The 26,349-nt window shown below is 39.7% G+C and overlaps 1 protein-coding gene across 1 annotated transcript in view; it reads right to left on the bottom strand.

Annotated features, from left to right (window-relative positions):
- Positions 1 to 1,953: 1,953 nt before the first annotated feature.
- NKD1 (NKD inhibitor of WNT signaling pathway 1) overlaps positions 1,954 to 26,349 on the bottom strand; it is a gene marked incomplete at both ends in the record, with an annotated part of 102,979 nt that continues 78,583 nt past the window's right edge. The window contains 6 exons of the mRNA XM_084270349.1: positions 1,954 to 2,528; positions 3,281 to 3,411; positions 7,815 to 7,899; positions 8,931 to 9,078; positions 17,673 to 17,768; positions 20,359 to 20,465. Coding sequence (XP_084126475.1) covers positions 1,954 to 2,528; positions 3,281 to 3,411; positions 7,815 to 7,899; positions 8,931 to 9,078; positions 17,673 to 17,768; positions 20,359 to 20,465 — 1,142 coding nt within the window. The remainder of the gene's footprint in view (positions 2,529 to 3,280; positions 3,412 to 7,814; positions 7,900 to 8,930; positions 9,079 to 17,672; positions 17,769 to 20,358; positions 20,466 to 26,349) is intronic.

Below are 26,349 nucleotides of genomic sequence, written 5' to 3'. Positions count from 1 at the left end.
TCACACAGATCAAACACATTTTAAAAACATTTTGTTAGATTTAACAGAACACACTGTTGACAGCTAAAAAAAAAATAAAATAAACCAGATTTTTTTAAAGAGGACAATAAGTCTAAACAACTGCTGATCCAGGGAGACAAGAGATGGACCCAATTACCACGAAGCAGTGATTCTATTCCAATTCCACAAGAAGGCACGGCTTTCTACTTTTCTGTAAAAGTTGATGCCCCCATGTTCTTAGAAAAGACAGCATCCCTCTAAAACTGATCAGCAGTAAGGTAACACCCCATTTTGGACTGATCAAAACTCTAGTCAGAAAAAAAAAATACCCTAATCATAAAGGGCTTACAACAATGTGGGATAGTTACATTTTACAATAGATACTATAGACAAAATACCACAACATTCAAAGTAATTAAAACCAAAAGCAAATGTGTTTATAGAACAATGCTGTTTTTCTGTGAGGAGTTGTCTACTTTACAGTTCCAACAGCAACGTAGGTGTTTTTCAGTCACTTTCTACTTGCAAAACGGTGATCTGTACAAAACCCAACTGAACGTATTCTAAATCTGGGCCCCACAGAAAATAAAACTTGTGTTGTACTGACCCTTTCTCTCACTTTTCCAATTTGCTTTTGACCTTCAAATTTCTCAGCAGCCAGTAAGGTCTTGTGAGTACGGTCTCATTCTCCTTCATGGAATGGAAGCCCTTTGATACAGAGAAAGTAGAAGAGGCCAGAATGATTGTGAATTATATTTTTTACATGTTGAATTGTCTCTAAAATGTGAGAAACACAAATCGGTAGGTGCTGGGGAAATTTAAATTGGAGGCACCTAAGAAAATGCCATCGCATATATTTCTAAAAAGTCACTGTTGTGGAAAAAAATTATAATGTTAATATTCAAACCACAGATTTCCAAAACACAACAAAATGTACCTGAGAGTGTGCATATTTATATATATATATATTTATATTTATATTTTATATATATTTGCCAACATTTAAAGTGAGAAAGTATATTTTCCTCAATTCTTTCTCAAAACAAAGAACTGTGGATTTAAACAAAACAAAAACCCCCCAAACAACCCCTCTCCTTCCCAAGCCCCTATGAACAACACTTATGGCGCAAGCACTAAAGTCTAGTGATGCTTTTGAAAACCCTATTTCACATCCTCCTCTTTTCAACTGGTTACCCCAAACAGAACGGAGAGTAAGCAAGAGAAAAAACAAAAATAAAAGAAGTATATTTAAATATTACCCAGTATATAACAGACTGTACTTGTGTCAGTGAAGAATCTCCAAGAAAATAAAGTGTAAGTTGTACAAATGTAGCTCTGTTGACAAGTGTAACTAATAGTTCCTTGTAATTGCTAAGGTAATTTGAAAGGATGTGAACAGGCTACACGAATGCAGTATATAAAATCTCCCCTGTAGCACATTACAATCAATAAAAAGAAAATAAAATCTGAATAATACTAGAGGTAGCAGCTGTTTGTATTTTCTGTTATTCTGAGTATCTCTGGAGTCCAACCCTTCGAACATTGCTCCCCTGATAAAAGGCTTGTGTGCGATCAGCCGACATACAGCAGACTGGTAAGCTAGATGTCTGCAATAGCGTTTGAAGTATCTTTCCTACTACAATGGAAGTAGTACTTGTAAAGAAGTGCGTTGACGACCTGTGTTAAATCACAGCTCAAAAAGCTATGGCTGGTTGCTGTTTTACAAGCCACTTTAAAAAAAAAAATCCACAAGGTGTTTAAGTAAGCTATGCAGTTCCACAACATATAAATAAGGTAAGTTTGAAGAGTTCCATATAACCTCTAAAATATATGCTAGCTGAATATTAATGGAGTAACAATAATATTAATCAAAGTAATGCCTTAGTTCTGGTATCACAAGAATGCATTTCCTTCATACGGGATGATTCTTGGAGGATGTTGGTGGGATCGGGTTTATGTCTGGTAGAAGTGATGGTAGTGGTGGTGGTGCTCGTGGTGGTGGTGGTGTTCATGTCTTTGTATCATTTGTCCAACTTGGCCTTCATATAAAATGACTGTGGGCAGGTCTCTCACATGTTCCTTTTCCACAACTGTCCCTGGAGACTGGAAGGTTTTGCACATTTGGTGATTCTCCTTTGCCCTCTGCTTATGCTTCTTGTGAACCTGTTGAGATTGCAAGGGGAGGTAAGGAAGATTCTGGCCCACCCGCGCACTTGGGGAAGCCATTGGCATGGGTGCCCCTTGAAAAGGTTTATTTCTTACAGCCCTTCCAGGATGCACAGGGGCGATGTTTTTCCCCTGGGCCTTGGGAGACCTCACAAAGTGCTTGTTTGAGTCCTGGTTCCGGAGCCTCTGTTGGATTTCTGCAATCTTGGCATATGAACTCTCAGCCAGATTGGTGTGGCTTGGATCCACCACTTGAGATTTCCTATGGTGAGCATGGAAGGTTTCAGGTTCATGAGAACGGGATCTAGTCTGATTCACAACTCTGCTTGGTGGGTCATGTTTTTGAGCTGCTGGAGGAGATCCTAGGAAATAACAAGCTGAGTTAGTCATCTAGTATTTCAAGTTTTAATTAGTAGCATGCTGTTGGCAGGGATAGCATTAATCGGCAGAGCGAATTTTTCCTAAGGAAATGAATGCAATTATAGCTGTCTAGTTTAATTACATTTAATAATTCTGACTAGTAAATAGTACACACACAAATATACATACATGTCTGTATAAGAGACCATGTATGTACGTGTGTATAAATCTTTACATTACCTTCTCTTGGTCATCATCTATCCAAATTTACCAAAGAAACTGAGCAGAATAGTAAAATCTTGGCAGAGGACAGGGAAAGGGAGGAAATCCAAATCCCTTTAAGCTGAGAACAAAAGCCAAAGTTTCAGGTATGAACCCATATTCTTTGATTTTTGGGTCAGTAGCAAGTACAAAATATGAGCTGGATATCATCTTGGGAACGAGCTCCAGCATCCAAAAATCAGTCCTTGCCTCGCCCATATACTAAACATAGTAATTTAGATGTAAAGATTGTTCTCCTAGGCTCACCTCCAAGTTTAGCTACACAAGCAAATATTTCCAAGCAGGCTTATGGCACAATAGGCACTCCATTGTGATACCACCTTCACTGGTAATTACCTTGCAGTGTTCACACAATCCTACTCCTTTCAATAAGTCACAACAGACAAATGACACAGGTTCACAATTCACTGCCCTTGATAAGGAACTGAAGAAAGAAAAGATGGAAAGGTTGCAATATAAATTTCCGAATTACCTGGTCCAAACTTTGACGTGTAGTTTTCTATTCCTGCAAGATCCAAATAGTGGTTTCTCCTTTCAATGTTCTCATCAACACAATGACGATAGCACCCACTTTGCTCTGGATTGTTCTCACTCTGGTGATATCTGTCAGCAGGAAGCAAAAATACAGTTCAGCAGAACTTCTTTAAAGTTGTTATCACCATCTGCAAACCAACAACTAATGGCCTCTTTGAAGTGACAGGAGTTGCTCACACAGAAACAACAAACGCTTGAAATTCTGGATGACCGGATTCGCCAAGTCGATAGGCCTGAACTGACTGTTCTTTCCCCTCGTATAAATCGACCCCGATGTTGCAAAGCAAAGGAGGCTTTCAAATTGCATCAGGCATACAAAAACAAATAAAAACTCTCCTAGGGTTTATTACACTCTGTCTTCGGGCCAAACCATTCAACTGATTCTCTAATTTGGACATGCCAAAGCAAATCTGCTGTTTGATTCACGACTGTTCCCACCGCTCTCAGGAAGCGCTGGGGTAAGCCTTGTGTCAGCTAAACATTCAAGTGGACCTGCTTCAGTACGACAGGCAACAGCACAGGTGTAGTAACTAGAGAGCACCTGAGAAAGAGAAGGTGTTGGTAGCACACACAGAGGTAACCACTGCTTTCCAAAATACAATTAATAAGGTCAGATCAGCCGTTGGGTTTAGAATCTCAACTTCTTTTCCTGCTCAACTTTGCAATTTTATTTATAGCAGAACTATTTCCTGAGAATGAATATCTGAAATACCATTCATTTATGAGGCAGAAAAAAAATCAGGCAGAGGTTTACAGTAGCCCATAATGCTGAACAATTTAACTCAGCAATTTAAATAGATGTCTGCAAATATGAACAATATTTTCAATGTAACAATCAGGATAAGCAGAAAATTCTTGATCAAGTTACTGCCCATCATTCAGATAGTTCAGTCTCCAAGACCACAGGTTTTGCTCTTTTTCTATGCAATTGCTCAGATGTCAACCTCAAATCAGAATTTGGCCCTGTATCCCACAGCAGTTGCTAAATATGGGCCCTGTACTGCATGGTGCCCAGCACTCTGTTTTTAGTCTATTAACACATTTCTAAGTCTCCAGAGGGTGCTGATCCCATTGAGTGTTGGCTGAAATGGCTTTCCTCATCTAGCACAGTACTGCTCAGGGACGTTACAGAACTGAGTCCCTCGTGTTTGTGTCACACATAGGGCTAAAGTTTCTTTGATAAAAGGCACAAGACTTGACCTACCTGGAAGATCATTCTACATCAAAGTAGAGCAAAAGTCTCCAGAATGGAGAAGAGCCTGCCTGGAAAGCAGGCAAGCTTTAAAGACTGAGTCAGCTTTCAACTCTAGAAGTGACATGGGGAACTGTCAAAAAAGTGAGCATGTCCAGATATTCTTTTTTTTTTCCCCTGATACAAAGCTAACTTGGTGCCTTTCCTGCCTCAGACACACCTTTACAGCTTGTTACACTTTGTCAGGTCAACATAAAAGATCTCTGGGGCTTGAACATGGCTAACTGAAGTTGCCAGGCATGAACTGCCAATGGAAACCATTGGGACTTGCACACACCTGCAGAAAAACATCACTGAGTTTGATTCAACACAATTAGGCAACACTGTATACAGCAGTTAACAGGGAACCAGTATTTTTGTTACTGTAATAAATTCCATTTCTCTCAAGACAGTGAAGAAAAACTACACCAGTGCTGCCATAGGACTGCATTCTAATAGCTTTCTTACATGCAAGATGCTGTTCAGCAACATTCATGCAAATATACACAGTGAAACAATTATATACTGATGAGAGATGTGCTCCACTGTCAAAGAGAACTTTAAGTACTTCTGAGAACTGAAGCGCCTGGCACCCAGCCCCACAACGCTCTCCTAACACACATGGGAAGGCACAGGCGTGCATCAGCCATGCATCAAGCACAGAGTGTAAAAATACACAGTGCTGTTACATTTTTGGGTGTTGGATTTTTTTTTTTGGGGGGGGGAGATGTTTGGTTTTTTGTTTTGTTTTTAATAAAAAGGCATCTGCTTAAGTGTTTGTGGAGTGTATGAAAGCCCTTTCTAAAATTCCCATGCTGGAGTCCCATTCTGATGGTAACAAGCATGCAACAATATAGTCTGTAAGGGGAACAGAGCAGTGACAGAGCGCAGGGTAGAAAAATACAAGGACATTTCCTGAAAGCTAGAATGGCATGAAGATGCCCAGCACACAAAGTTGCCTGACAGTGCTCTTTCACCACTAATTTTATACCACACACGCCAGGCAAGCTTGCTATGAACCTAGTTACTTGGTCTTGATACTTATATTAGCCCTACAGGTGAAAACTCCTGCCTGTAGCTTCTAGCAGATGAAATATCTAACCCACCTATCTTCCACCTTCAGGATAAAAAAGCTTCTATCCATTTTTATCTAGAATATTAATCACATCTTGCCTAGAATTCCTAAGTGACTGGATTTGTGAATTGTGTGTGCTTCTCGCAAGTCCTCATTGCTGCTTCCAAAAGGGAAAATTCTGCGTTAATATTGTGAGATTCTGATATAAGCCTCAGGGAGCTTTCCTGAGGGTCAGCAATTTGGCCAGAGTGGATAAACACCCCTGCAGGATGCACAGTGTGAACAGGACGTTCTTTCTCCTGTCCACATTTAATAAGATGCAACAAAAATCTGCCAGATGCTGCTCAGCATAAGACACAAGTTTGTCCTGTTGAGAAAGCCTCTAACCTAAGGGATGAAAAGGACAAAAGCAGCAGAGCCAAGATTCTACCCCAATATTTGACACCTTTGTGACTGTGGATTTAATGGGAAATGGCTGCTGTTCATAAAGCCACTACATCTGCAAAGCCAGGGCTTTGAGGTGGTTGGGAAGGGGACTTCAAACAAAAGGGAATTTCTGCAATAGATTAGCAAACAAAAAACAGTCCACTAAATTCACATAGGGCAAACCTTTGCTCTTGGGTAGAGGGAATCTGTCCACCACATCCAGGCCAGCAAGCAAAACCACATAGTGTTCTTTGGTTCATGTGGATTGTTACTTAGTTCACAAAAGATTTTGTACAGGGTTGCTAACAGAAGATTAGAAGTCATTTTAGTCTTTTCTCAATCTGAAATTTGCTTGTACTGGGATTTACTCATTGGGATAACTCACTAGTTTTTTTTACTCTACCCAGAAAAGGGAGGCACAGTTGTGTTGTCAGTTTTAATAAAACTGAATGTTCCTTCTCCTTACAAATTTATTAAACTAAATACATGTATTTGGACAAATATCTCTAAATTCAAGGAAAGCCAAACCTGGGTTTATTTTTTTTTAAATTTGCAGCTGAAGAAACAAATGCAACTCACAATTCAGAGTCATTACTGCAGCATTTCAGCAAACACTCCCTCTGCCTTAGCACGAAACAAAATCCTAAACCAAATCAAACCTATATGCCAAGTATACCTACACTCCAAGCCTGGAGCAACTAATCTACACTAAATGCATCAAGATTACCTGCTTTTGTTTTGTCTCTATCCATTAAGATAGGAGACTCAGAAAAGGAATAGCTCACCTACATGCCACCAAAAGGTTACAATTGAATACTTGAAAAATCCACTGGGAATTTTATGCCATAGTCCAAAGTTGAGCACAGGTAATACCTACCAGGTGTGCAGAACTTGTGATACAGGGTAGCTACACAATTACACATTTTCAGAGCAAAAATGCCTGTTGTGGAGACTGTACATTCTGCTAGGGAAGAACTAAACCCCTTTCTTTATTTGATCTGTAGATGGCTGCAAGTGTACCTGCAGCTGTTCATAAAAGCACCCCCTGTGCTTGTGCAGCAGAAATGGATGCATTCTGCATGCCCCAGGCTGGATTCCACTGAAACACAATAGGTAGGTATTTTTTTCAAGTGGTGAAATGTATTCTGAAACTTATGGGGAGACAAAGAAAAATTAAATTGCCCCTATTTTCTTGCAAGGTTACATTAAATATATTCTGCTAGGTACTGTGCCCAGTGCCAGCCCAAAGCTGCTCATTTAGGAGGAAAGGCAGCAAGGAGAAGGTGGTCTGGCTATGACCTGGTAAACAAGGGAGAGTTAATAAAGCCTGGAGCTAACTAAGCTGACCAGTGAAAAATATGGGCTGGAAGGTGGACAGAGAAAGGCAGGAGCTTTATGGAGGAGAAGGTTTTAGAACACTTTTAGCCCAAAGGTTGTGCTGTAAACTTCACAAGTAGTTACACTATTTGCAGATGGCATCTAAAAGACACTGCATAACCTCCAAAGAGCCAACAGAAGAACAACATTTGAGTAATGTGCATTCTAGATTTGCATTTTTGGGTTTTGTTTTAATATACAAAACATCACCCCATGGAATCTGCTGACAGTTCCAAAGTGAAAAATCCTGTAATTCCTCTATTTTAACATATCCTTTAAAAATAAAGCAAGCAAGAAATCAGTGGCTGAGGTTTCCCCAGAGGTACATGGTGCCTGTCAGGAGGCAGGTTTCTGTCCCCTTACCTGAGAGAAGCCCTCTGTTTCTTCTCAGAGCTTCTCACTTCTTCATTAGCTTTGCTTTCAGCTCTATGCCTGGCACTCTGCAAATCTGCCAACAAGAGAAGGTACATTACTCTCGCATTACTGTCCGTGCTGATCAGCATAACTAACGTGCTGCACTGCAAATACAGTTCTTCTGCTTGGTAGATCAAGATGTAATGTATCACTTCGTGTAACCTTCTCAAAAGCACTTCTGTCTACAGGACACATTTTAGGCAGACATTACCTTGACTGTCAGACATTAGTTGGGGTTAGGCTGCAAGTCATGTGGCAGGTTAAACCCAGCCACATTCCCACTGATATACTTGTCCCTCAGGAGGGCTTGGCAGTTTGGAGCTTGATGATGTACTAATGAATCCCATAGCTTCCCAGCATTCCTTTATGTCTGCACTTGACCGAGTAGGTGTACATATTGAAACTGAAGTAGCAAGGCTCTCCTTTTAGATAAGGTGCCCACATTTTCTACTGAAGTATTACTCTGAATACTTTTAAGCATTTTAATTTAGTACTATTTTATCTTCTGAAGTAATTATGCTGATACAACTGTTGGAGTGAATACAAGGTGAAAAGCCATCAGAATATAAGCCATTTTGTAATGGTGGACTCTGCCAGCACAGAAAATCATGCAGGTTTTATGCAGAGATTCAGAAAGGTTACTTATGCTTGATGGTTCTTAGCCAGCAGCAAACGTAGCTATGCACCTGCAAAATCCATTTTATACCACACCTGTTCCCACACCAACTGAGCACTGTAATATCAGCAGAGTTAAACCAGTACAGGTTGAAAAGGCCTTCAATCTGCCTTGCAGTACACAAAGACAGTTACACAAGGTGCGGGTTATTGCTGCTGCCAAGAGGAATAATCAGGAAAGGGAACCCTAATTTGCTTAAGAGACACTGAAAGGATGGTAGCCAATTTTGCACTTGAGATCCTACACTTGGTTCGTAGAGTTTAAAATACCCATTTAACTAATTGCCTTTGAGTATACATTTCTTTGTATGAACAAAATATAAAGAAGGATTTTTAAGGCATTCTTGAGGTTTTTCACATTTTTTCCAATGACTGATTGCACATCCTTACCAGTATGATTTAACAAGATACTCTTTTTCTTCTGGCTGCCATCTGGTGCCACAGTAAGTTTCACTCGGAGAGTTTTGCTGGAACTAGGAGAATGGTTTACTGATGCATCAACTACCTCATAGATGGTATGAAGCAAGCTGGTAATATCCTATAGTTGGATTGAAACACAAAAAGACACGCTGTTGTGAAAATGGTATGAGACCGATAGCTTTGATACTTAAAAAACTGCTTTACACTTGGGACTATTAAATGCTGAGATATCCTCAGAGATTACTGAATTTAAAAGAACTGAATTTGCACAGAAACTTTCAAGGAAGGAACCATCTCTCTCCTCTTTTTTTCTACTGTAGACTGTAATGTACGTCACAGATGGGAATGTTTCAAGTAGATCCATATTCTTCTTCATCAAATGGCATAAGATTTATGAAATGGGACAAACAAGATCAGAACAATAAAAGCACATGGTATTCAGGTTTCCCAAACTGCAAATCAGCAAAATTGTGTTCTGCTTTTTCTTTCCTTTGGTTTCCACAGAACCCAGGAATAACCATTCATACTGCACTAAAAATGAGTTCACATAACCAAAACAAATACAGCAATTGAATATTGGACCTTATAGTCTTATTACTTCTGTTAAGAGAAGTGGCAGAACTGTAAACCTCAGGTTTGACCATAAATGACATCTGAATGTCACTCTACGTATGTGTACTTTGCTAAATTCAAACAAGTGCTAAATTTACATGTTTGAACAGAGATTATCCAGTTGGGCCTACTATAGAAAGTTCTTCACCCATCTCTCTGAAGGCAATGGGACATGAACAAAAGCTTAAAAGTCTGGCTAGATCAGGACGAACACTTGCCAATTTTAAGAAGCCAATTGTTGCACACAGAAGAAACACCATTTAGTAGCTGGTGGTGCTCAAAGGTCTCTCAGGCTGATCTAATCTTAACAAGCTCAAATAGGGTGCTACCTTAAATTGTCAGGGTGGAAAGGAGATCTCTTGGCTCACAGCTTTTCCCCCAAAGGGATTTCACCCAAATTGTTCTTGGGCACCAACCTAAGGCCAAAGCATACTGATCACTTCAGGTTATGAGGGTACCATTCAACGTATATCTGAGAATTTCTCCATGCTGATCTTCCTATTCCTTGATCTATCCTACTACCTAAGCTTTTTCCAGATGCCTGCAAGCACATCTATATAGAATTACCTATATCATCCTTTGTTAAGTAGAAGTGGTTCTGAGGATTAAGGGTCAGGTCTATAAAACTTCAAAACCCTCTACAGTTTTGCCTTTGCCCACAGGTCATGGCCATGACAACTGCAGCTCAAACTGTAGTATGCATCAGTGGGTCCCAGTCCTTCAGTAGTCAATATACTACACAGTCCTCATTATCTAACCAGCTTTAAAGGTGACACAGAAATACTGATTCTTACTCACAGAGAATTTAGGGAAATACTGGCCTTATGGCCAGGACAAATGATTTTACAGTAAATGACTGTCCAGCTCAATAGGCATAATGAATAACTAAATTCTAGAGGGTCCAGCCTTTGTCTTAACATGTACTCTCTCTAACTTTTCTGCACTCGGTGGACATTCTCTAGACTTAGGAGTACAAGACAACATATTTCTAAAAGGACAGCAGAATTTGCAGTCTCACCTTTACTTCCACACTGAAAAACTCTTTTTTTACTATTGCCATAAGAGTCTTTCCATATGGGCTGTTACTACCACATCAGTAGCTACTTTCCATCCTTTTGAGAGGAACTGCTGCCTAAAGCTCGAATGAGGAAAAGACTGCTCAGTGACAGCCTGGTGGACACCTCGCAGCTCTTTAACACATCTCACTTCTCACACTTGCACTCTAATCTGAAACTGAGCCAGACCCCTAAATAGACACAGCCATATCTGACAGCCAGCTTGAATGGCTGGATTTTTATTTCATCTATGAGAAAAAACCCAACCAAACAAGAACATAAACAGAAAGATATACAAAAAGTACCTGTTGCTTTATATGCCCTCTGCAAATGATGTTTTAGGACCCTAGTTCTATAATCCTACAACTCAATAAGCCAAACCTTCCCCTTCAGCAGAACACTTATGCATCATATTTATGCTTAAAAGCTTAACAGGGCCTCATACACTCAGCACTTTGGTGAATGGAGCTTTTCCCATACATTCCTTAACAAGCATTGGTTAGCCAACATGGCATCCTTCCACACAAGGCTACTATCAAGAGGTTATTATCAACTCTTTCATTCACAATAATCTGTCCTTCCTTTTTTTCCAGCTACGCCAGATGTTAGTACAAGCTGATCATCTCGTCTTTTTTAACTTCAATAGGCAAACACGAAAAGCCTTTGCTCCCACTGTCCTTTTGCACAATCTTTTTTCCCCAGTCACAAGGTCTAACTTGCTAAGTGACACACAATCTGCCCCTTGTGCTCCGTGAGGGTCTTTCTCAACAAGCCGCTTGACTCAGCAGTTTTACGAGTCCTCTCAAATGCTGTCACGGGAGGCCAGACGCAACATTTGTGTGTGTGACACATACTTGGCAAGTCAGAAATATGCATGCACACATATCACATCAGGACAATTTATCTCTCTCAGCCAAATGGGCCTGTATTAACCCAAATTAATGTCCAGGCTCCAAGCAGTTCAGGAGGCTGCACAGAGGTACGTGCATGCCTTGTGGCCTTACACGCTTTGCCTGTGCAGCCCATTACACATTTAATAGCCAGCTCCCTCCACGACAATCTGAACTGCTTTGCATTCTGGCACTGAATGAACGTGGTTGCCAGACTGGATATATACCAAGATCGAGGTTAGGGATATCCATAAGTAACCACTTAATGCTTACGCTGATCTTTTAAATACCGACAACAACATTTTTATTATAGGATTCATTTACTTGTGGTCCTTATTTGGGATTGGAAATTCTAGCAAACTGACAGTTCTGATTTGGTCAAACAAGTCTGCTTGGGTCATTCGCTACTCTCTCATCTCTCAAGGTCCTGGACAAGTTGATACCAGCTACAAGGCAGCCTGAACCTCCTGCTGCTTTCCAGCTATTGCCTAAGGGTTATAACATACAAATTCCTGAGGCACTGATCTGGCAGGAATAGTCTTCATCGAAGAGTTTTAAATGGTGACTAGAACTACCTTCTTGGAGCCCTTTTTTAGCAGCTAATACAGTAATGGCTTCTTCTAAAACTAACAGCACAAAGACATTTAGGTACTTTACCAAAAAATAAAACCCAAAAAAACAAACACCAAAAAACCTGTTTTATAGTTATGCCTGCATTTACCCTCCAAAGAATTTTCATCTTCCAGTAGCCTGCCAGGAATCTGAGGCAACTTAAGTTGCCCTTGAAAGCAGTCCCACTGCGTGTTATCTGCATTTAAATTTCTTAAAAAAATTCAAAGAAATTTAAGAAATTTAAATTTCTTAAAGAACTCCCTAAACCCACTGACACAGCTTTACCTTTTACACACCAGCATGTGCATTTCACTGACCCCAAGTAGTTCAGCATCTAAAGATCAAGAATAAAAAGCAGTTAAATCTTCCTCTCTTCTGCCACACTGACCAGCACATCTCAGAGGTGACCTACCAAAGGATCTGCTCCATGGATTATGATTTTTACTAATCACATGATTCAGCAGCTGCTTTGCTTGAGACTGCTCGGCACTTGTCACACAGAAAGTTTCATCCCACATTTCTGAAACTTCCTCCCTTCTTACGTGACAAATAAACAAGAGCAGGCATTTCAGTGTTTTCCATCTTTCCAAAAATATCATTGCTTGGGTTTAAACTGAAATGTACTTTTAAACTATGTCTAGTTTAAAATCATTGTGGATTTTTAAATTAGCATATTAAATGGGTAAAGAGAAATAACATTTTAAAAAGAAAAAAATCTCCCCTTTATAGCAAAGGGATTATTAGAGGGGAAATAGGCGGCGTGAATCTAACTTCTGCAGGGCTTCTAGTGTGCAGAATTTCTGCTGGGATGGCTAGTTAAATCAAGTAAGAAAACTGGAACTATGATAATTTTTCCTTAAAGAGGAAAACAAATGCTTGCTGGGTAATATCCAAACAGCTAGCACATGCCATACCCAGATTTATTTCTGTCTTGCTTATTGAACACTACAATTGGTTCTTCCAAGGCTGAAGGATTTAATAGTGTTTATCTGTATGTTTTTGACACTCTATTTTATCAAGCAGCTAATACAACAAAGTATATTAAAAAGATTAACTTTAATAGATTGCCAGAAATAGTTACATTAGAAATACCAAAAAGCAAACAGTGAAGGCCACACATGTATGCTGCACTCACACAAGTATCTGCAGATCTCCAGGAGGACATTAGCAGAAAAGTAGCATATTCAGATAAACTAGTGGGTCTGCCAAAAAGACCATGGGCAAATTTCATCAAAGGATTCTACATTTCTTCCAGAACGTGTGTGACTAAAAAAGTCCCTATTCCAGGTGTTAATTTGTTACTTCTCAGGAACATTAGTGACCAAGGACAACCCTACTTTTCTACTATTAGCATAGTTTATCATCATAGGACTAGTTTGCAAACTAGAGATTCTGTAAAGGAAACTAAGAGGCTTTTCCAGCAGAATTGATTTAACAGAATATGTTATTTGCACAAAAAAAGCCTCAAAAACCAACCAACCCCTACACACACACACACAACTAAAAACACCCCACTGAGTTTAATCACAGTGAAGGAAAACCTTCAGTTTGATTCTTTGTAACTTGTCCAGGAGCAATGTCTCTGTCTCCCCTCAAAGCCAAAAGAGAAAATCATGTTTTCTCTTCATACTTCTCTCTGGCACAAATGCACCAAATCTAATGACTGCAATGATGGCCCCTCCAACACAGACAGGCACTAACTACTCTTCTATCAGCAGGTTCCAATGCTGCTTATACATGAGGAGTTGATACAACGTTGGCAAAGTTAAACTCAGCAAATTTCAAGATCAGGGTCAGGCTGATAAACAGTAGCCTCAGAAAAACCAGTGCCCTTCCCCAAGTCAAAAATTTGGTGCTGAGTTCTGGACACAGAAATAACCACAAACCTTTTCACTCACTACAGAGGATATGAGCATAAATAACTAAAAAAGGAAAACAAAAAAGGAAACATAAGAGGAAAAACTGGGTATTTAATGTAAGAGACAAAGAACACTTTTGGCATTAAAAATGCATGAAGAGAAACATCACTATCAGTTCATTACCTTTCCCTCAGAAACAGAAAAGTACAAATATCTCATTTGTACTTGTTTGTAGCCTTATTTTTACATACAGCAGGATGTTTTTATTGCAACATCAGCTTTGTTTGATCACATAAGTTTCTGAATCATTCTTATTTGGAACCTAAAAGGAGCTTCACTTGCTATCTGTTCAACAGCTAGTCTAGAAGAAATTCCTTTTTTTTAGTCCTGAGAAGCAACTTCCTTCTGTGCTTATTCCTGTGCAGCCACTCACCAAAGGAAGAGCTGATTGCAAAGAGAAGGAGGAAAAAAAAAAAAAGAGCTAGTGTTTATGCAGTATAATTACATTCAGAAAGCTCAGTATAAAACCTCATGGATCAAAACACATTAGTTCAATTATCCAAGTTTCAAGTCCGATTACAAATATCTGTGTGAAGATAATTACAGTGCAGCTGTCAGTTCTAAAAAGGCCTGCAGTACATAATGAATTGTCCTCTTATGGCTTATGGAATGAAGGGGAACATTATTAGCCAAGTTGTGTAATATACATATTAAAGCTCGAAAAGTTATCTCCCACTGCACCAAAAGGACTGAAAAATGGTCTTCTATGACAGAAAAAGCAGTAGTTTAATAACATACAGTAATGCTAATTTTATAATTTGCCATCCAAATAATTATGCTTTCATAATGGGTGTATCTCTTCAAGAAGCATGACTAGATCTGAATTTCTAATTATAAGGACTGTGGAATAAGTCATACAGACTCTAGGAGGAAATCAAAGCAGTATTAAGTTCCGAAGATATTGTTAAGATCCAGAAGAAATTTCACTACGATGGAATTTGAATGCTCTTGCCGTGATCTGTCATTGTGTAAAACCCGAGGGAAATTTTATCCAGTAACTAAGCCCATATTTTATTTACAATTTTCAAACATTTTAATGAAAAAGACCTGAAGTCCACTTGTAAAATTGCACCCCACCTACATGCCTCTTACGTACTTAATTTAACACCTTGTATTCCTCTGGAAACTCCCTAGACATGAAGTCCAATGTTTAAAACACAACGACTTTGAATCAAATGAAATGGATGTGGGTGGGCAAGTCACTTTCTTTTCTGGTGCCTCACTTTTCCAACAGGAGGAACAAGAATGGCAAGGCTTTTTGTAAATCACCTCAAGACCTACAGATAGAAATCTTACTTAAGAAATTTCATCTCTCTATTAAATCTGGCTATAAATCCAGGAGATGTTACAGTGAAATTTTCAAAGGAGGAGAAAAGGTCCACACTAAGCTTTCCTCACCAGAACACTGGACCTTAGTTTAAGAAAAGCTGTCTGGTCCTGAAAGCATTTTCATCAGTTCACTAAATGGCACTGGTACAGATCAGTGCTCTTCCTCAGACTGCCCGTTCTGTCCCTGATCCAGCAATGTGCTTCACATACTTTTAACTCAAAGCATGTGTTCCATTCATTTTAATTGAAACTATTCACACGTTTAACCATCGTTAAGTCCTTTGCTGGACCAGGAGCAGAGCTGCTTAACAAACAGAACAACAGACCAAGCCCACTATGTGACTGCCAGGCTCTCAGGGGCTGATAGAACAAGAAATTCTATGTCATATGAAGAGAATGAAAGTCCTCTTTTGTGGCCAAGATTATCTAGGACCTGCTATCAGTTAGTCATTCTTGCACAAACAACTCTTACATTGTATCTGGATTCAAGAGAAGACAACCAACAAGATGCATTAGACAAACGGCGCTGGGACAGCTTGCAGAGTAAGTCTGTAACATAACTGGGAACTCTGCAATGGTGCATACTATTTGTTTCTATCTTTGTTCACATCTAAAGAGCTGAAAATTATCAACCTATTCGGTTCCTTGGTTAAAAGAATTATTTTTGGCACAAGTTCAAGCCTGAATATAGCAACCTCCAGACCTCAGAGTAGTATAATTTTCAATCCCTGCACAGATTTGGTTTCAGTTAAGCTGCAGTCTGCTCTTGTAGCAGGGAGAGGTAGAATTTGGCTGTAACATACTCTCTAAGTACAGTCAAATTAAGCTCTTTGGTGTACCACATAATCACAAATAATTATTGTATACATACTTAAAAGCATATTCTCATTATGTTCAGCACATGGAACTCCCACTGACATTAATGGAAATTCCATGCCTGAATGTAAAGGACACCCATGTGTGTGGGTTTGGGTTTTGTGTGGTTTTGCCCTATTCTTTGAGAGTCACGATAATCTTGTAATGAAGACTTAGCCTTGGGTCTCAAAAGATCCAGGCTCAATCTGCCACTAGATTCTTGTGAGACAATACTTCTTGCCAACCTTCCCTTCTCCTTGCCATCTCTATGTATCTCCTCTTCCCATCTGAAACTCTGGACTTGGCCTGTAACATTTCATCTGCTTACTCTCTTGAATAAGGGGCAGAGATTTAATTTGACTATTCAAAACACTGCCAAAGAAGAGACAGTAGAAAAAGCCTTGTAATGATGTCCACACACACATTAAAAACGCTGAACCACCACCATATTTGGAAATACACTCATAAATGTCAAAACATATTTGCTTCAGTCTTGTAGGAGAAAATTCTGCCCTCATTTGGTGTCCAAGGCCACTATACCTTCAGTATTTACCCTATTCCTTTCAATCAATTCTTAGTAATTTTCACAGGAATCAGCATAAGAACTGAGAGAGACAACACCTGTCAATTTTCAGATGATTATCTGAAGTCATGGGAGCCAAAAAACACACCTTCCAAAATATCACTGACCACACACCACAGCCAGCCTCAGTAAAAGACATTCTTCCAGAAAAAGTATAGAATCATGGAACATATTGAATTGGAAGGGACCCATAAGGATCAGAGTCCAACTCCTTACTCATTCAATTTGGATAGAAAGAGTTCTGAAAAAGGACTGTATTCTAATCTATACATCCTTGTATTTAGCTGCTTATTTGCATAGACAATATGACCTGAAGACATCCTGATAGTACAAAATACACATGGGCATGCTGTGCCACCCATCTACTATGGTCCTACAGCAAGTACCATCAGTGTTATTTAGACTTGGAAGGAGAAGGCAGACATCAGCCTAATATTCAGGAAAACAACAGAATATAGTTAGTCCTACTGGAAAGAATGTCCAAAAGGCACCTTGCTATTTGGTTAGCTTAACTCCAAAAAGCAGGATAGAAGCCAGAACAATATACATTTGCAAGAGTTTATTTTGACAATGTGTTTAGTTCTTCAGTTGTTTCAGATACTTCTCCTGAAATGCCAGTACTATTTTTCTAAAGGCTAATCCCAGATATTAAACAACAACTATCTTAAGAAGTGGTACAGTACATCTGAAAACAGTAAACTACTGGTGGGATTGTTTCTAGGAGGGAAGGGTCCATGGAAACTGCTGTTTAAATTGGCAGGACACCTCTATTTCATAGAAGAAAAAATGTTCCTGTTATAAAACACTTCTCTTGTTAGCAAATGCTGCACACAAAGGGGCAGCTGTACTTTGCTTACCTCACGTGTGACTCTTCCGTTGTTATCAAAGTCATACAGTGTGAAGGTCCATTCTTGCCTGTTATCTTCCTCTACAGACACATCACATTGCAATTCCTAAGAAACATGCAAAGAGCAGCTGATTACCTAAAGCAAAAGGCCTTTTTGTAGAGGAGACTCTCCACAGAAGGAGGCTGCTTGCTTTCTTACTTCCTCCCTCCCTCAAGGAGAGGAAAGTCATGGTATTTCCCAGACTGCCGTCCAGGAAACTGAGGGTATGTCCCAGGGGATACCTCTGTCCACCACACTGAAGGAGTCTCATCACAATCACATGATAATCCTAACTCCCTTGGGCTAGACTTTAGGCAATCTGCAAGGTACTTTCTACTTCATTGCAGAAAACACAAAAAGGTATGAGAAAACTACTCCCTGAAGCTCTTGAAATATAAGATTTTCCACTAAAAAAAGTGAGAAAGAAAACTTCACTTAAGCCAGGAAGAGAAAGATAACAGAAACAGACTCCCAGAAACAGAGGCAGTACACCACAGTGCCAAGAGGGGTCATTAATACAAAAGGGACATGAGGCACAAATCCCCACGAGTGAGCCCTGTCCTTGACACAGATATTTGATACCCAAAGGCTGTCAGAGTTAGTGCAGTACAGCATCCTGCCGCTGAAACTCCCGAAATGGAGCCTGCCTAGGAACTGGCAGGTAAGAACGACCTGGGAGTAGTGCCTGGTCCTTATTTGAACTGTGCTTCTGTGTGATCTGTGGAAAGCCTGAAAGAATGAATTTGTTCAAGGGGAAAAAATTCCCTAAACCAAACCCAAGACTTCAGTCAAGAACAAAGGATGCACTTTGACTGACTCCAGTCACCCGGGTGCAAATCGTTTGCTTTCCCCCCAGACCTGTGCAATCAGAATTATCCAGAGCCACAACAAGGCAAAGTAGAAAAGTTACAGTGCAATTACAGTGAAAGCCACTGTATGCAAGTAAAATAAACAGCTCCAAATAGCTTCGGCATGATAGAGCTCAAAATACCTGGTTGATCTTCTGACTTGAAACCAACTCCCTAGAGCAGTTACGGGTACCCCCTGTCCCCTGCTGAGTTCAAAGGCAGCCTCCTCCGGGTTGTAACAAGCCCGGCTGAATGCTGCCAAGTGCCCCACACTCTACCTTGGAAACACAGTTTCATGTTACATAAACATTCCCGGCACCTTTAAAAGCCAAATCACATCCACCTCAGATTTAGACCTCTTGTCTCAACACTTGAGTTTCTGACTCTTTTATACCTTCGAAACGTCTACCAATCTCTCAGCTCCTAGCTTACATAGCTGGAAAACTTTCATTTGTAGAACAAGGAAGAAAATATCAATACTTGGTTTCTTGCCACAGGTTAATACTCCCCTGTCCCACACTGCCTAACATAACATCTTTATGTGAGGATGTGCTCTGCTTAGTTAAGAGCCATGGCAACCTTCCCTGCATTAGTCATGGAGCCTAGTACCAAGTGCTAACCTTTATGGCATGCCAAGAACTACTTGGGAACAAACACAGGCTCTGCTGGTACGGTAAAGTTCCAGCTACTCTGGCACCAACCATGTTGACAGGTGTCCTCCAACATTCAACTATCAAGGCTCTGCTAATTGCAATTTATCATGCCTTCCCTGTCTGCAAATGTCTGTTACCCAAGGTAGAATATAAAGGTGCCTAGAAAAAAAAGAGTTATTGCTGGGCAACAAAACAAAAGGCAGGAAAAGACACTGCCCCCCAGAAGGCAACAAGCACCTAGCAACACCTGAACCCCTATGGGAAAGCTGCCTCTTTTTAATCAGCCCTAAAACAGTAACGAAATCTACTGTAGACAAGGAAACCGAGCACTGGAGCCATGCTGCAAGGTGGCTGCATGGTCTTTTAAATAACAATTGCAGAACGCAAAGCTCATTACTGTGACAGGCTGACAGCACTGAAAGGTAGAAGTTTGCCACGTCTGTTGGAGTGCAGAGATGAAAATCTGTGCTGTTTCTTGCAGATACCATAGTATCTTCCTCCTCACCAAGACAGACAACCCTCTAGCTGGATGACAGCATGTTTCAACACTGATATTTATTAAATCACTCCCTATATAAACAAGACCTGCCAACTTAACACAATGTCTGGAAATTTTATGATGTTTATAGGTCTACAAGGAAATAGACCATCAGCCTCATTGCCCTTCCCTCTCACCACATGATCCCATGGATTTCCCATGTAGCAGGTCAGGGTTATTTCACTCTGGAGGTCCAGGCACAAGAGACCAATGCTTAAGGAAATTTCACAAACATCTTTTACACCAGGCAGATTTAACCAAGCACAACAGTCCATCAAACTCAATCTAAAGATTTGATAACATCATATCTGGCATAATTAATTACTAACAAAAGGATCATAAAGTGTTAAACAAAATGAATCTTCTTACTGTATATTTCAGATCCTACAGAGGAATGTCATCATTTGATCCTCTCTAAATCTATAAACCAATCTCACCAATCACCTCGTGAGGAGCACCAATAGTAAGACACTGACTTGTGCCAATTCTGCTTCGTCCTGTGCCCATTACAATTGTAGGGAGCTATACACATGCATCAGAGGATGCTTTGGTCCACAGGTTATTTTGCTACCATAATTATATCAGTACAGTGAAACTCTAAAAAATAGAGGACTTACTTCAAATTTCAGTTGCTTCTTGGAACCTGTGCGTGTGTCACTTTCTTTTTCTGCTTTCTTTTCATCTCCGCTGCAGACTCCATCTGTCTTCTCCGGAGGCAAAGCCACTGCGAAAAATATATTTAAGAAAAAACGCTTATAAGGATATGTCAGAGCAGTCTCATATTTGCAAATCTGTCTTTATATTTAGGGTGAAATTGATTTCAGGAAACTTGTATGAAAGGATCATTATACTTGATTTGCTTTTGTGTTCACTACACATCTGGGATAATTTCTGCAGACAACCAACAGCTTTTGGTACACAGCCTCTCCTACAAACATCACTAGAGTCATGGGAAGTTCAAACACAGTATTTTGAGAATATAAATCAGCAGAACTCTTGCTTTAAATTGAATAATTTTGCAAAATATTGAAAGTTTGTGACATATTGCAAAAACACACTGCACTGATCAGCAGTGAATGAAGTAACAAAGCTGAAATGAAGTCCTCGCTCGGTTTCAATTTCTCTCTTCAAATACACACAAACCTTACTACCTTACAACAAGGTAACACTACCTGTTAGAAAGGTTAAGCTGCATTTTTTCAAGTAGGTACACAAAAGGATTTCACCTAAGTTTTGAGCTAAAACATTTACACTTGCATAATTCAATAGCATGGAGAAAGCAAATCAACATCAACATGTCAGGTATATATCATAACATATAACCTACGTGTTATCAGACACATAACTGAAAGACAGGTATACTTCTCATGTGGATTAAAAGACAAATGGCCAAGAACTTAATAGCTGTGCCTTTGGCTCTTGCAGAGACCCTCAGCCTTGCACATGATGAAACCCTGTATCTGAAGAAAAGGAATTCTATATTCATTATGCAAATATACAGATTTTGTTAACCCTACCCTCAAATATTTTAGATACAATTTTTTTATACATGCCCATACTCCTGCCAGTGTTATGCCTGTACTTTCTTAGGCAGTAATCCTGCCTACTCCTGAAAAATAGAAGATATTGCAAGAATATGGGTCTTAAAGTCAGCATTTTTAAACCTGTGCTGCAGCTTCTGCATTTACCCAAAGCCTTTATCCTAACACTATGTAGGAACTGTTTCTTGGGGATGCCTTTCTAAGCAAGAGCTCATCTAAGTGCCAGTTCAGTGAAGTCAGATTCTTTACAAAAAAGAAAACATGATCCCCTCCAGTTCAGGATGACCCATTTCAAACTTGGTTTGCCCTGTGGCTCTCCCAGTGTTTGACGCTACTGAGGAGCCTCCCAAGCCTTCTCCCAGGAAAGCAAATCACTAACATGCTAGAAATTAAGATATTATATTAGCCATCTCACAGCATCTTTCACATTTAAAAAAGAAGAATCAGACAAAAAATTAAATAAAAACCCTACCTTTACTATAGTTTTATACTCTCAGAAATTCAAAAAGCTAAGATTTCTGCCAAAACACTGCCACACTGCAACATGTCACATTTTCTAGTCTCGTTTCTTTGTTTAAATTTATCACTATTACTATTTCCGCCCCCGCCCCCCCCCCAAAAAAAACCCAAACCCTGTGGTATACTATAAAATATTCTGAACATGCAATAAAGGGGGAATGAGGTAGAAACCCTAACCTTGGAAATTTCCTGACTTCAATACTTACTTGCAGTTTTGATGTTACACTAACGTCAGCTTCCCAACATGTACATGCAATTTGCATTGTACAAATGGAAGTAGACACTGAGTTTATTATACACATACTGATATACTTTGATTTCTACTCCAAGCCATGTTAGAATTCCCTACAATAAACATTAGCTAAGCAGAAGGGTCAGCTGACAGAGGAGCAAGCTCACTTCACAGCAGATTTTTCCCTTGTTCTTTCAACCTGGTGTTATTGGACGACCAGGAACTGTTTATTAGGAGAGGTTTGTATAGTGTTTATCATAATGAAGGCACATGCTGAAGTAAACATTACTTACAATACAGAACTTTGAAGTGTATCTGAAGAAGGTCCATTTGCTGTATACTCACGTTGTCCAGAAATACAACTCCCTATTCCTGGAAGTTCAAAGCTAAGGCCACAAAGAGACACCACACCTCAACCCCACCCCCATAAAACAGAAGATGACATCTGACTGTTTACATTAGTCCAGCCCTACTATTTCACTCTAAAATCAACAAGAAATTAAAAGATAACATGGAACTTCTTAACAAGGACAGTTACACTGAGAGCAGGTCTTCAGAACTATTAAACATGCCCTCAGATTTTCTGTGGTTTATTTGTACCAGTGACCAGCTTCTCACATGAAGCAGATAGAAGAGTTCGCATGAGGGGATTCTGCAATCCTCACAATCTCACTCTAGGCAATGTGAAATAAAAGAAAGCTGGGCAGGTATGACCACTGGCTTCGTCAGAACAATGGGCAACCCATTGGAAAAAAAGTAAAAATCCACCGTTATCACATATACTTTAAATGTATAAAGATACCTAATGGCCAAAAAATGTCTACAGTGGTCTTTTATCTGTTAAGGGACCGCATCCCAAATGACAACGGCAGGGCAAACACATTCAGCTGTGAGCCTGCTGAGCAGATCCTGCACAACATGATCATTCCCAGCCCCAGGGCTCTTCCCTGTGTTTTTCTGTCAAAATGAAGTGTCTTACAGAGCATTCTCTCCATTCCACCACCCTGGTCTTGCACTGGGCTGAAAGCTGCCATCACACACAAAGAGCACTGGCGTTCCCCAGTCCATAGGGTGCTTCAGAGAGGAGCAGCAGAATTACCTTCTGGTGTGAGGAACAGCCCTTCCACTGTCACGTTTAATAACCTTGCTGGACATACAGAGTGTGTGTGTGTGTGTGTGTGTGTGTGTGTGTGTTCAGACAGGAAGCTTGCACTTTAATGTATAATCTATGTAACAGGGGAAAAAACGTGCTCTGACAAATTAGTCTTTTTAAAAAACAAGAGTTGAACTATTGGGGAAGGAGGAGATACATTTTGCAGTACACTCCTTGAGAGAGTTTAAATACTGTATGCCAGAAATTATCCTCTTTGAGCTCTGCTGACCTTTGATCTGAAGAACTCATTGGCCTGGCTGCTCCGGGGAATTATCCTTTGAAATCAGTTACTCATTTTGGAGCTCAGATGAAATAGGGAAATCTGGTGATCTCATCCTGATGTCAAGTTTCATACGGCAAAATAAAATTAAATCTAAATGAAGAAACTTTAAAGGGGAATATGGGGGTATTAAAATAATATTTATGAGTGATCAAATAATGCATCTGTGCATATATCCTCACAGGCCTTATTCAAACCCAATGAACATTTAAAAATACATGCTGGAGTACGACTGTTTTGTCTGAGAAGAGTTTTGTATTTGGTATCTTGTTTCTATACTTAGTTTTGACTATTGACATGCGCTCAGTTTCATGAAGGATACAAACACATGCTGAACCTACTTATAAATAAAACGAGAATGTCTGCTTGGGACAGTTAAAACTGGCAGCCTGTAAACAGAGATACACCAGTGAGCCGCATGCCAAGGTTCAGATATATTCACAATGTGAACTTCCTTTCAGCTCTGCCAATGATATTAAACTAGACCAGACAAGATTGCTATCTCAAAGGAGTGTGGAGAATTAATAGACTTGTGTTTCCAAAGTCTAGGCCATCAGAAATAGGTCCATGCACAATATATCATCTGCACAAAAAGACTTACCTCCCCACTCAGATAACAAGTCCTGACAAAGAACGTGCTATATAGACAAATAGACAGAGAAACCTACCCCTGTTGTGGGAATCTACAACTGCAGAAAAAAAACCCCTATATTTATTGCTTCTCATGGGAATAACCATACACTCTCAAAAACAATGTTCCCTAACAGAATGTTTCATGAATTGAAATACTGCATATGTTTTCTTTATGATGTTCTCTTTCTTGTTCATTATTAATGGTCTTGTATTTACTTCTATAACCTTAAGACACTATAAAAATGCGTCTGGACAATATTTGAAATTGGAAAGACAATAAAGGAAAAATATTAACTTGGAAAAATTGTGAAATACCATTCTTTCATGAAAAACAAACTGACTGGCTTAAGTGTACTAGCAGATGTTTCTCTCTAAGACTGTTAATTACTACCACCCAATTGTTTGCAATTGAGGTGGGGGAGGAAGAGAGGAAGAGAATGAACACCAGTCTAAAGGTCTTAAGACTCGTCATTGAAGAATAAAGTCTTTTTTTAGGGGTTTATTCATTCCTCAGAAAAGGAGGTAATAATTCCAACTGTTCCTTAGGAATCACCAGTTGTGAGGTAAAACTGATTGCTGTGCTGTGTGTATTGAATGAGCATAGAAGACTAAGCTTCAGACAGCCAAACCATTCTTTGCTTACCTCCATCCTGCATCTGAGAGTAACGGGGAGGGGGGAAACGATGGGACGACACACAACAGGACAGAGAGCCAAAATACAGCTGCAGTCAGGTCGAAATGACTGTGTAAGCTTTCACCCTCACTCCAGTTGCTTGTCATTTCAGATTTCTCAAAGCCTCATTCCAGCAAAGCACTGTGCTCTTTAACAAATGATCTCAGAGTAAGGGCAGTTTCCCTAGTTTTCAACTGTACTGAACACTTGAGTCAGATGGATTAAGAGGATCTTGCGGCCAGAAACAAACAAGGATGCAACTCTGATGATTATTCAAGTCTAAGTTATGGCTATCACATCCCAATTTGCAGATGAGTTAGGAAAACTCAGGCTCAGGTTGAACTACCTCACTGCCTCTTAGGATTGACAAAAAGTACACGACAGATCACAGGGCCTTAACTCAGAAAGCAGAGCTATGGGAAAGCTATGCAATTCCACAGTGATGAATTATGACTGGACATTACAGGTGACTTATCTTAACATCAGGGTCATTATTGTGTAACTGTTGAGAAAAAGCAGAGTAAGGGTAAAATTGGAGAACTGACAAAGAAATGCCACCTATGAAAGTCAGCGTCTGGTATACGTGAAGTCAAACCATTTCAAGTGAGATATTATTCTAGAATAATCTTCACCAGAAACAAAGGGACAGAATTATCTGTACATGGGAAAAAAAAACCCCCAAAACAACCAACACACACTAGAAGAACCTGAGACTTGTGGGGGAGTAGGATAAAAGGAAAATTAAAAAATGCATAGACATATCAAGACAAGGAGATGAACTCCTAAGTGCTTCTGTAGCAGCTCAAATTGAACTTCAGTCGTGATATTTGACTGGTGGAATTGAGCATCAAAGAGCTGGTCCAGCCGAGCTCAGTTGTAAAATTTCTACTGACGTCAATAGGGTAAGGGTTTCACTTCCAATTTACAGATCTAGCAGATGCAGCAGAATTTAAAGTCAGAGACTATGAAGACCAAAAGGATAGAAAGAGAATTAATTGCGTTGATTTTCCTGAAGTCTCTGATGTCTAAATTATCTGGTTCTGTCAACATTTTTTTCATTGCAAATCAGGTTTGACAAACATAACTGAAATTCTTCACTAACTGCATGCCAACAAGAGCAATAATAACTAGGTTTGAAAGTCCAAATGATAATAACTATGTTTGAAAGTCCAAACTGAGAAATCTTCCTCTAATTAGCAATTGTATTCACATTCAAATTTCACTTTTAAGTTCTCCTGGAGGCCATGGATTAAGAAATATCACCCCCATTAAGAACACAATTTGGTTTTATTTCACAGCGTTGATTGAAATGCATCCCCGATGGAGATAATTTTGCTCCAGCAAAAGGTCCTCTTCTCCAGTCGCAAATGAACATAGGCAGAACAGGGCCAACAAGGGAGCAACATTCCTGTTCCACAGCCACCAGAATAAGTGCAGAGAAAAAAACAGGCTTGTCCTGGGTCAGTGCCAAAAGCGTGTATTCAACTTTCTCTGGCTGAAAGCTGAAGCTGATGAATTAGACACACCCTTCAAAACAACAAAGATCAAGCTGCCTTCTCTGAAACTTGCTGTAGGGA

Source organism: Gallinula chloropus (genome assembly GCF_964237585.1).
Source record: "Gallinula chloropus genome assembly, chromosome: 13".
NCBI classification, from domain to species: domain Eukaryota; kingdom Metazoa; phylum Chordata; class Aves; order Gruiformes; family Rallidae; genus Gallinula; species Gallinula chloropus.
This window is presented reverse-complemented; position numbering and strand designations above follow the sequence as displayed.